Source organism: Bos grunniens, chromosome 5, assembly GCF_055505025.1.
Source record: "Bos grunniens cultivar Pamir isolate PY7600 chromosome 5, Bosgru_T2T1.0, whole genome shotgun sequence".
Lineage (NCBI taxonomy): Eukaryota > Metazoa > Chordata > Mammalia > Artiodactyla > Bovidae > Bos > Bos grunniens.
This window is the reverse complement of record NC_141169.1, coordinates 61,032,251-61,044,265: the sequence shown is the minus strand read 5'-3', so window position 1 is coordinate 61,044,265 and position 12,015 is coordinate 61,032,251. Positions and strand designations below refer to the sequence as shown.

General features: G+C 40.6%; 1 protein-coding gene across 8 annotated transcripts in view; it reads left to right on the top strand.

The window, feature by feature from the left end:
* Nucleotides 1-12,015, top strand: part of NTN4 (netrin 4) — a 130,005-nt gene that overhangs the window by 105,907 nt on the left and 12,083 nt on the right. For 2 of the 8 annotated variants that reach the window (XM_086400786.1, XM_086400782.1), the window contains 2 exons: nt 5,603-5,816; nt 6,183-6,295. In XM_086400786.1, the coding sequence (XP_086256912.1) occupies nt 5,603-5,816; nt 6,183-6,295 (327 nt within the window). Of the gene's footprint in view, nt 1-5,602; nt 5,817-6,179; nt 6,308-12,015 lie in introns of all 8 variants that reach the window. The other 6 variants (XM_086400784.1, XM_086400780.1, XM_086400785.1 and 3 more) reach the window with 3 other exon arrangements.

The following is a 12,015-nucleotide window of genomic DNA, read 5'->3' as shown; positions in this document are numbered from 1 at the left end:
TCATAACAAAACCCAACCAAAAGAAAAAAAAATCAGGGGATTTAATGTCAGCAATCACCATAACTGTATGAACCGAAATAAAGTTGGTCTCCTGAAAAACTCAGTGTTTTAGAGGCAGAATGTTTACTTTTCTCCTTGCATTAGATAAGTTTTTTTAATCTTCTAATAATTATTCTTCTAAATTCTGGATATCTTTAAGAGCCAAAAATATCAAATCGGTGCCTGGAAGTCTGTTCAGTATTTAACACACAGTAAGTGCTCATTAAATGTCTATTGAATAAGTGAACAGATAAATAAATGCTGCCTTAAACAAACACACACATTTATCTTTTCAAGCAATGTCAATTATGGTGTTTTCCTCTGCTGCCCTTTGTAAATAGCTTTTTCATCACTGCCTTTTAATTCAAATAAACCATCTTTTATTGAGTAGCCGGAATCTGCTATTTGCTAGCTGCCTGTTAAGTCCTAGGGACATACACTGCTGCTGCTGCTGCTGCTAAGTCGCTTCAGTCGTGTCTGACTCTGTGCGACTCCATAGACGGCAGCCTACCAGGCTCCCCCATCCCTGGGATTCTCCAGGCAAGAACACTGGAGTGGGTTGCCATTTCCTTCTCCAAGGGACATACACTATGACTCATTTAATTCTTAATACAACCTGGTAAAATAGAAACGTGAGGCTCATAAAGATAAAAACATTTAGCTTGGAGTTGAACCCAAGTCTCTCCACTGAAGACTTCCGGAGGTAGGTGAGTGAAACCCATGCTCACCTTCAAGGAATTTACATACTGGTTGGTCAGAGAAAAGTAGACGCCTGACTGTCTGAAATGCAAAGTAGAAGTGAGCAGAGCTATAACAAGAAATGCTATTTTTAAAGCACCAAGAGGTTTCAAATAAAGGATGAAATCATATTCAACTATGTTGAAATAGGGAATGATTTCTAAGGTAAACTTGCCCATTAGATGGATAAATGGAATGGCTGCTTTGGGCTTCATACTTGGTGGGGTGGGAGGGGGTTGCAGCGGGAAGGGTGCTGCATCTTTTCTGAATATCACTGAATTTCAACTGTGAGGTTCTGTCTTTATAAGAAAGATGCAAACAGGGCTTCTACCATGAGCACTTCCACTATTCCAAATCGTTGAATCATTTTGACCATGGCCTTCCAGAGACAACCTTTAGGGTTGACACTTGAATAGATCTTAAAGGATGTGTAGAATTTTGAAAGATAGATGTAGGAGAAAAGATTTCCCTATTGGGATTCATAAAGAGCAGGAAAGATTGGGGTTCCACTTAATTAGAATAAAGGCTAACTGCAAGAATTCATCTCATTCAATTAGAATAAGGGCTGTACGCAAGAGAGTAATGAGAAGTTAAAGTAGGAAAGTGGGCTAGGGCCATAATATGAAGGACATTAAATATTTGACTAAGGAGTAGTTGTGTTTTGTAAACTACAAATGCTTCATACACATTAGAATTATTAACTAACACATGTTGGTTGAGTGAGCAAGTAAATGAATAGTCCCAAGAAGATAATTTATACCTTTTGTTTTTAAAAAGGGCAATATTCCATGTTCTTATTTTAGTGGTTCTCAACCAAGGAGAGCATAAGAGAGGAAAGGAAGGGTATGTTTCACAGATACAACAAGTATAGAATTTTTGCAGACTTCTCACATTCCTGCTGGTTTGAAAACTACTACCCTAATGATTATAGGCTTAACAAAATGAGGGAGATCTAAACAGAATGCTGCTGCTGCTACTGCTAAGTCGCTTCAGTTGTGTCCAACTCTGTGCGACCCCATAGACGGCAGCCCACCAGGCTCCCCCGTCCCTGGGACATCTCCAGGCAAGAACACTGGAGTGGGTTGCTATTTCCTTCCCCAATGCATGAAAGTGAAAAGTGAAAGTGAAGTTGCTTAGTCGTGTTGGACTCTTAGCGACCCCATGCACTGCAGCCTACAAGGCTCCTCCATCAGTGGGATTTTCCAGGCAAGAGTACTGGAGTGGGTTGCCATTGCCTTCTCCGCTGAACAGAATACTATGCCATTAATACCTCCATTTCTTCAGATCCTGCTCTTCCAAGTCACCAATGCCCTCCTATGTGACAACATTACTGTCCTATTATATATCTTATGTGACTTACACATTCTGCTTTGTTTGACATTGTTAATCACTTGAAACTTTCTCATCCTTTGGTTTCCATAACACCTACTTGATTCTTCTCCCTTTCTATCTGGTCCTTATCTGCTTCACAAGTTACTGCTCCTCCACTGCCTGGACTATGTGGGTGTTCACCAGTGTTCCACTTTGGTTATCTTCTTACTTTGTATACTATCTCTGGGAAATCTCATCCAGTAGTCCTAGGTTCAATTCTCATCTTCTGACAATTCTCAAAACTGTATTTGTTACTCCAACCTTCTATTACACTTCAGATTATTATTTCCAGTTGCTTGGTATAACTTATTGGGCTTCCCTGGTGGCTCAAATGGTGAAGATTCCACCTGCAATACAGGAGACCTGGGTTTGATCACTGAGTTGGGAAGATGCCCTGAATCGCCCATGGCAATTCACTCCAGTATTCTTGCCTAGAGAATACCCATGAACAGAGGAGCCTGGTGGGCTATAGTCCACGGGATCGCAAAGATTTGGACATGACTGAGCAGCTAAGCACATACATACACAGTATAACTTAGTGTATTCTTCAGACATCTCAATATGTCTAACCCTGAACTCATCTTTTTCTCCTTCTCTTCCTTATCTCCACCCCAACATGGATTCACCTACCCCAACCTGCTCTATTCACTTTCATAAACTAGAAACCTTAAAATCTTCCTCAGTTTCTATTGTCCCTCAACAGTGCATTCTTCCTCATCATCCAGCCCCTGAATCCTATCAATTCAATATTTTAAAAGTTTTTCACATCCAACCTTTTCTCCTGTTCCTTCATCTGCTGTCTTAGTTCAATTCCTTGTTTTCTCTCATTTGTTTGGTTTCCCTGACATTAGCCTCTCCCTACTGTAGTCTCTTTATGATGTCACCAAAGTAACTGTCAAAATTAAATTCTAACCATGTCATAATTCTGCTCTTTTTTTTTTTTTAAAAAAAAAACAATTTGCTTCCTATGATTCTTTATACCCATAAGACAAAATTCAACTTCTTAGGTTAGGTTCTGCCATGGTCTGGCTCCAAACCTAACTCAACACTTTTTCTTCTGCCTCATCAGTTGGGAAGATCCCCTGGAGAAGGAAATGACAACCCACTCCAGTATTCTTGCCTGGAAAAATCCCATGGACAGAGAAGCCTGGTGGGCTATAGTCCATGGAGACATGACTTAGTGACTAAACAACAACAATGGTATCAGTTCCAACTGCTTTCCCCTAAATGTACACTCTACACACACTAAACTTCTTACATTCCCCAAATAGGCCCTTTCACATACGACTTGCACAGCCTAGAATGACCTTCAGGTCAATTCCATAAATTCTTATTTGGGCATCTACTATATTCTGGACTCTGTTCTGGAGTATAGAAAGCCAAAATAAGAAGATAAAGACGCTTCTGTCAATGAGTTCAGAGTCTAGTAATAAGGGAGACAGGCACATAAACAAATAATAATGATGCACTGTGATACACACAAAATAGAAATACATACAAAGAACAGAGGCAGTGTAGAAGAAAGAGTGGTTAACTATCTCGAAGGCATGAAGGAGGCTGAAACTGTCACAGCATTGTTAGTCAGCTGTTGCATATGTACTAAGTTGCGCCCACCAGGCTTCTCTGTCCATAGGGCTGAGGAGAAGGACTCTTGATTAATATAAAGAACTTGCAGAAATGGTGATTATAGATTCTAGTCTGAGGAGCTGTCTTAGCCTATGCAGGCTGTTATAACAAAATATCATAGACTAGGTGGCTTAAGGGCTTTCCAGATGGCTCAGTGGTAAAGAATCCGTCTGCCAAAGCAGGAGCCACAGGGTATGCATGTTCAGTCCCTGGGAAGATCCCCTGGAGGAGGAAATGGCAACACACTCCAGTATTCTTGCCTGGAGAATCTCAGGGAGAGAGGAGTCTGGCAGGCTACAGTCCGCAGGGTTGCAAAGAGTTGGATACAACTGAAGCAACTTAGCAGACAGGCAGGCAGGTGGCTTAAACATAAACATTTATTTCTCACAGTTCTGAAGGTTTAAGTCTGCAATATGATGCCAGCAATGGCCCGGTTCTGGTGAGAGCTCTCTTCCGGGTTGCAGACTGCCAACTTCTGTTGTTGCCTCACATCCTTCTCAAGGAAGAGAGCTCTGCGCTCTTTTTCCCTTATAAGGGTACCAATATCATCTCCCCTAAACTGTATCCAAACCTCCCAAAGGCTTCCCACCTCTTAATACCATCGCAGTGGGGATTAGGCTCCAACATGCAAATATAGTGGGAAGGACACAAACATTCAGCAAATCAAATCAAGCTTTCTTCCTGTGCCACATCTGAACTCTCCTAGTTGTATAGAACTGAAGAAACAACCATTTTGTCTGAAGTCACTATGAATTCATGACTACTAATCTCAAAAGGTGCCCTTTATGCTGCTGGCAATTATACTTCACTTCCTAAGTCTCTCAGTCACTTTCCCACTCCCATTCTTCGTCATCTTTCTCACCTGATGACATAGTTTTCTATTTCATCCAGAAAACAAGCAGTCAGAAGAAAAGTCCCAGCTCCCACCATGGCGTTTATCCACTTCCCTGCATTTGTATCCACATGCTCTGCCTTCCATCTTATTACTATGAACTAATTATGCTTTTACCCAAGGCCAACACCTCCTCTTCTACACCAAATCCCATCCTTTTGTCCTTACCCAAGTATGCCCAAATATCCCTTTTAAAATTCTCCCATCTCTCTTTTACTCATCAGTTTTCCCCTTTCTACTGGATCTTTTCCAACATCAAGCATGCTGTAATTTCTCCCAGCTTAAAACAAACACAACGGACAAAAACTGAAACCTTCACTTCAGTTCCTATCTCCAATTTAAGCTACCACTACATTTCTGTGCCCTTATAGAAAAGCTCTCAATAGCGCTCTCTGTTTTCATGCTCAAATTCCTCTACTCCTATTCTCTCCTGAGTTTTCTTCAATGAGGTTCACTACTCACTATTACACTGAAACTGTTCCTGTCATGGACACCAGTGGTCTTCATGCTGTCAGGTGCATTGATCCATTCCTGCCCCTCATCTGCTTGGACTCACAGCATTTAACACAGTTGATGTTGCCCACCTCCTTGGAGCTTCGGCTTCCAGAACACCATGCACTCATGATTTTTTTTTCTTTCTCACTAACTGCTTCTTCTTTGTCTTCTTTGCTTATTCATCCTCATCACCCCAGACAAAAAGCCGTTCATATTAATGCCTTTAATTTAATGATAAATTAGGTGGTTTAGCAGCAGATGTGCTTTTCTGATGATGTCTTCTTATCTGCAGTTTAATTAGCTTTCACTCGCTGAGCATACATTAAGTGGGTAAAGGAGGAGCCTCAGAGATGTGCTGTGTGGTGAGAGGAAACAGCTGGGGACCAATCTTTGCAGATAACCAGTTGACTCATTGGTGCTTCTGTGTCTTCTCTGTTGTAGCGTGTTCCTGTCATCCAGTTGGATCAGCTGTCCTTCCTTTCAGCTCGGTGACCTTCTGTGACCCCAGCAATGGTGACTGCCCGTGCAAGCCTGGGGTGGCAGGGCCACATTGTGAGAGGTGTATGGTGGGGTACTGGGGCTTCGGAGACTACGGCTGCCGGCCTTGTGACTGTGCGGGGAGCTGCGACCCTCATACAGGAGACTGCCTCAGCAGGTGAACAGGCAGGGCTCTTGCTCTCATCTGTGTCTTTCACATTCTTTTGAAGATCTGATGGTGATCTGGAAAACCTTACATGCCACTGGAGGAGCAAAGATGTAGTTTCACATCTCTTTAAAGAGTTTTTGTCAAATTGCAGAATCAAGGAAATTGTGCTTGCAAGATTCTAGAGATGGTCTGGTTCATTTTGCAAGGTGAATTATTCTTTTTAACAATAGGCCCTTTATGATACTATTTATTTCTGAAAAGTGAAAAGATAGGAAGATAGCTGACAAGGTTTAAATCCCTATAAATACATTCATTTAATTTAAGTTCTAAGAGATTCCTTAATAGGTTCTTCATCGTTTTCTATTTTATTAGCAGCACAGACATAGACTGGTATCATGAAGTTCCTGACTTCCATTCCATGCACAATAAGAGTGAGCCAACCTGGGACTGGAAGGATGAGCAAGGATTTTCTGCACTTCGACATTCAGGTGGGACAAGAGGTATAATTAGAGATGATATTTCTGGGTCTGGTCTCGAGTAGCAGTGATCCATGACAAACCAGAGAACAGATTTTGAATCTTATAAGGGGAATGCTTTAGTTCTGAGGTTAACCAGGTAGTGAACCCCATAAGTATAAAACTATTAAATATAAAACAAGCTTTTTAAATTTTCTTATTGGTAGAGTAACATATAGTTAGAGTAAAAAATTGGAAAACAGAAAATATCAAGTAAAAAAATACCCAAATCTCACTATCCCACTCTTGGTACTTTGTTGTGTTTCCTTCTCTCTAAAATATACTGTTTTGATGGAAATGTACAGATCCATTTAAAAGAAAAATATTCTTATAGACCGAGTGTAACTCAGTATGTACAAAGCAAAAACTAGCTGTGACTGCCTTATGTTTATAGCATAAAGCAAAAACTAGCTGTGAACGCCTTATGTTTATAGCTTTGTTACAACTCTAAAAGTAATTTTATAGACTAAATATAAGCCAAATAAAACTAATAAAATTCATGTTAACAACATTAATTGAATATGAAACATGATTTTTACTGAAGTCAAAACACTGTTTACTATATAAAGATGATTCTTTGAGCTTATCAAGTCTATACTATTTCTTCTGATTCAGTTTTGCTGTGATATTTATCTGCTCTGTCATTTGAGGAGCATGCTGTAATATTGGTGTGAATACATAATTTCTGGGTTTATCCTGTCTGTATTCTTTTCTCATAGAAAATCAAGTGTTTCTATTTAGCACCGACTTACTCTTATCAAAAATACAAATGTGGACAAAAAATCTTGTCAGCATTTGGCTATAAAGTGATCACCAAATCATCCAAATAAAACTTAAAATAAGTTTTAAAATATTTTTATTATTAAACATTACAAACACCAAAACTATGATATGAACACCCATATGAACACCTTGTAATGCTATCAAATCTTAATTTTGCAATAATTATCTCATGTGCTAAGTCACTTCAGTTGTGTCCTACTCTTTGTGACCCTATAGACTTAGCCCACCAGGGATTCTCCAGGCAAGAATACTAGAGTGGGCTGCCATGTCCTCCTCCAGGGGATCTTCCTGATTTAGGGATTGAACCCACATCTCTTGTGTCTCCTGGATTGGCAAATGGGTTCTTTACCACTAGTGCCACCTGGGAAGCCATATTTTCATTTAAATTATAAGATATTACAGATACATTTGAAGCCCTAGGTGTACCAATCTACAAACTCAATTAGCCTTCCTTATGCCATAGAATAACCACTAACCTGAATTTTGGTGTTCACCATACACTTTCATATTTTTACTATTTTACTATACATATAGTAAATAGTGAGCTTCCCTGGTGGCTTAGACGGTAAAGCGTCTGCCTGCAATGCAGGAGACTCGAGTTTGATCCCTGGGTTGGGAAGATCCCGTGGAGAAGGAAATGGCAACCCACTCCAGTACTCCTACCTGGAAAATTCCATGGACTGAGGAGCCTGTTAGGCTACAGTCCATGGGGTCGCAAAGAGTCGGATACAACTGAGCGACCTCACTTTCACTTTCACTTTCATCAGATCAGATCAGATCAGTCGCTCAGTCATGTCCGACTCTTTGCAACCCCATAAATCACAGCAGGCCAGGCCTCCCTGTCCATCACCAACTCCCAGAGTTCACTCAGACTCACGTCCATTGAGTCAGTGATGCCATCCAGCCATCTCATCCTCTGTCGTCCCCTTCTCTTCCTGCCCCCAATCCCTCCCAGCATCAGAGTCTTTTCCAATGAGTCAACTCTTCGTATGAGGTGGCCAAAGTACTGGAGTTTCAGCTTTAGCATCATTCCTTCCAAAGAAATCCCAGGGCTGATCTCCTTCAGAATGGACTGGTTGGATCTCCTTGCAGTCCAAGGGACTCTCAAGAGTCTTCTCCAACACCACAGTTCAAAAGCATCAATTCTTTGGTGCTCAGCCTTCTTCACAGTCCAACTCTCACATCCATACATGACCACAGGAAAAACCATAGTCTTGACTAGACGAACCTTTGTTGGCAAAGTAATGTCTCTGCTTTTGAATATGCTATCTAGGTTGGTCATAACTTTCCTTCCAAGGAGTAAGCGTCTTTTAATTTCATGGCTGCATTCACCATCTGCAGTGATTTTGGAGCCCAGAAAAATAAAGTCTGACACTGTTTCCACTGTTTCCCCATCTATTTCCCATGAAGTGGTGGGACCAGATGCCATGATCTTCGTTTTCTGAATGTTGAGCTTTAAGCCAACTTTTTCACTCTCCACTTTCACTGTCATCAAGAGGCTTTTTAGTTCCTCTTCACTTTCTGCCATAAGGGTGGTGTTATCTGCATATATGAGGTTATTGATATTTCTCCCAGCGATCTTGATTCCAGCTTGTGTTTCTTCCAGTCCAGCGTTTCTCATGATGTACTCTGCATATAAGTTAAATAAACAGGGTGACAATATACAGCCTTGATGAACTCCTTTTCCTATTCACTTTCATAGTAAATAGTATATAATTAGTATAATATATAATATTTTAAAAATCTTATGTACATGATAACTTACCTACCCCTTAAAATTATTTTTACTTAAATGTGTACTTTTTTTTAGATTTATCCATTTTTATTCTCCCATTGTTTGCCATTTAGGTTATCTCCAATTTCCAGTTTTCCACTATTACATACAGTGCTACCATGAATATTTTCCTACATATGTTATATTGTGTACTTGAGAAGGAGTTTCACTAGATCAGGCAAACTACAGCCCTCAGGCCAAATCTGGCCTGCCTTATACTTTTCTGCAGGCTAAAGTTTCATCACTTCATGGGAAATAGATGGGGAAACAGTGGAAACAGTTTTTTTTCAGACTTTATTTTTGGTGATTGCAGCCATGAAATTAAAAGATGCTTACTCCTTGGAAGGAAAGTTATGACCAACCTAGATAGCATATTCAAAAGCAGAGACATTACTTTGCCAACAAAGGTCCATCTAGTCAAGGCTATGGTTTTTCCTGTGGTCATGTATGGATATGCAAGTTAGACTGTGAAGAAAGCTGAGCACCGAAGAATTGATGCTTTTGAACTGTGGTGTTGGAGAAGACTACTGAGAGTCCCTTGGACTGCAAGGAGATCCAACCAGTCCATTCTAAAGGAGATCAGTCCTGGGTGTTCTTTGGAAGGAATGATGCTAAAGCTGAAACTCCAGGACTTTGGCCACCTCATATGAAGAGTTGACTCATTGGAAAAGACTCTGATGCTGGGAGGGATTGGGGGCAGGAGGAGAAGGAGACAACAGAGGATGAGATGGCTGGATGGCATCACTGACTCAATGGACATGAGTCTGAGTGAACTCCGGGAGTTGGTGATGGATAGGGAGGGCTGGCATGCTGCAATTCATGGGGTCGAAAAGAGTCAGAGACAACTGAGCGACTGAACTGAACTGAAAGCTAACTGCTCTAAGGTTTAAACAGTTACACTTTAAGTGGTTACATAAATACCTACATAAAATCCTTAATTTTTCCCTGTGGCTCACAAAGTCTATAATGTTTATTATCTGATCCCTGTTCTAGGATACAACCTCATTTTGTTGAGTCTCAAGTGTTCAATTCAGTCGCTCAGCTATGGCTGACTCTTTGCAACCCCATGGACTGCAGCTTGCCAGGCCTCCCTGTCCATCACCAATTGCCATAGTTCACTCAAACTCATGTCCATTGAGTCGATGATGCCATCCAACCATCTCACCCTCTGTCATCCCCTTCTCCTCCGCCTTCAGTCTTTCCCAGCATCAGGGTCTTTTCAAATGAATCAGTTCTTTGCATCAGGTGGCCAAAGTATTGGAATTTCAGCTTTAGTATCAGTCCTTCCAATGAATATTCAGGACAGATTTCCTTAGGATGGACTGGTTGGATCTCCTTGAAGTCCAAGGGACTCTCAAGAGTCTTCTCCAACACCACAGTTCAAAAGCATCAATTCTTCAATGCTCAGCCTTCTTTATGGTCCAACTCTCACATCCATACATGACTAAAGGAAAAACCATAGCTTTGACTAGACAGACCTTTGTTGGCAAAGTAACGTCTCTGCGTTTTCTTCCAAGGAGCAAGTGTCTTTTAATATCATGGCGGCACTCACCATCTGCAGTGATTTTGGAGCCCCCCAAAATAAAATCTCTCACTGTTTCCACTCTTTCCCTATCTATTTGCTATGAAGTGGTGGACCAGATCTTAGTTTTCTGAATGTTGAGTTTTAAGCCAACTTTTTCACTTTCCTCTTTCACTTTCATCAAGAGGCTCTTTAGTTCTTCACTTTCTGCCATAAGGGTGGTGTCATCTGCATATCTGAGGTTATTGATATTTTTCCTGGCAGTCTTGATTCCAGCTTGTGCTTCATCCAGCCCAGCATTTCTTCTGATGTACTCTGCATGTAAGTTAAAAAAGCAGGGTGACAATATACAGCCTTGACGTCCTCCTTTTCCTATTTGGAACCAGTCTGTTGTTCCATTTCCAGTTCTAACTGTTGCTTCCTGACCTGCATATAGATTTCTCAAGAGGCAGGTCTGGTGGTCTGGTATTCCCATTTCTTTAAGAATTTTCCACAGTTTGTTGTGATCCAAACAGTCAAAGGCGTTGGTGTAGTCAATAAAGCAGAAATAGATGTTTTTCTGGAACTGTCTTGCTTTTTCCATGATCCAGCAGATGTTGGGAATTTGCTCTCTGGTTCCTCTGCCTTTTCTAAAACCAGCTTGAACATCTGGAACTTCACAGTTCAGGTACTGTTGAAGCCTGGCTTGGAGAATTTTGAGCATTACTTTTCTAGTGTGTGAGATGAGTGCAATTGCGCAGTAGTTTGAGCATTCTTTGGCATTGCCTTTCTTTGGGATTGGAATGAAAACTGACCTTTTCCAGTCCTGTGGCCACTGCTGAGTTTTCCAGATTTGCTGGCATATTGAGTGTAGCACTTTCACAGCATCATCTTCTAGGATTTGAAATAGCTCAACTGGAATTTTGTTGGGTCGCAAGAGTGCTTACTGTCAAATTTATCATTTACTGCCAAATAGCTCTCTCAAGTGGTTGTATCCATTTGCATTCCACCAGCAAAATATGACATCCTGTTGTTCATCCTCACTAATACTTTGTATTTTGCAAATATCTATGTAGCATATACAAAGGGCCAAGCACTATCATAACTCATTTATTCAGGCAGTTTAACTCAGTTAATATTTATTGGACTTCTAAGATTAATGTTATCAAACCTAAATTTTTGCCAATCTGAAGGGTGTGAAATGGGAGCTTGCCATTTTAATTTCATTTTCATGATTAGTAATTTTTCATGACTTCTGGGACATTCAGGTTTCTTTTTCTGTGAATTTCCTATTTGTAATTTTCTTACTAATTTGTAAGTGTTCTTTATAAACTCATTCTTTTAGCAGATACTTATTGAGTAGCCTATGCTATGTGCCAGTGCTGCAAATAGAGTAATTGAACAGACAAAAATCTCAGTATCTTAGGAGCTTACATTCCTGCAGAGGAAGACAGCTAATAAATAAATTAAATATTTAATGATGTTTAGTATAATAGAGAAATAAAGCAGGGATGGAGGAAAAGAAGGACTTGAGAGGGACATACTTCTAAGTAGGTTCTTTACCACTAGCGCCACCTGGGAAGCCTGCTGCTGCTGCTGCTAAGTCACTTCAGTCATGTCCGACTCTGTGCGACC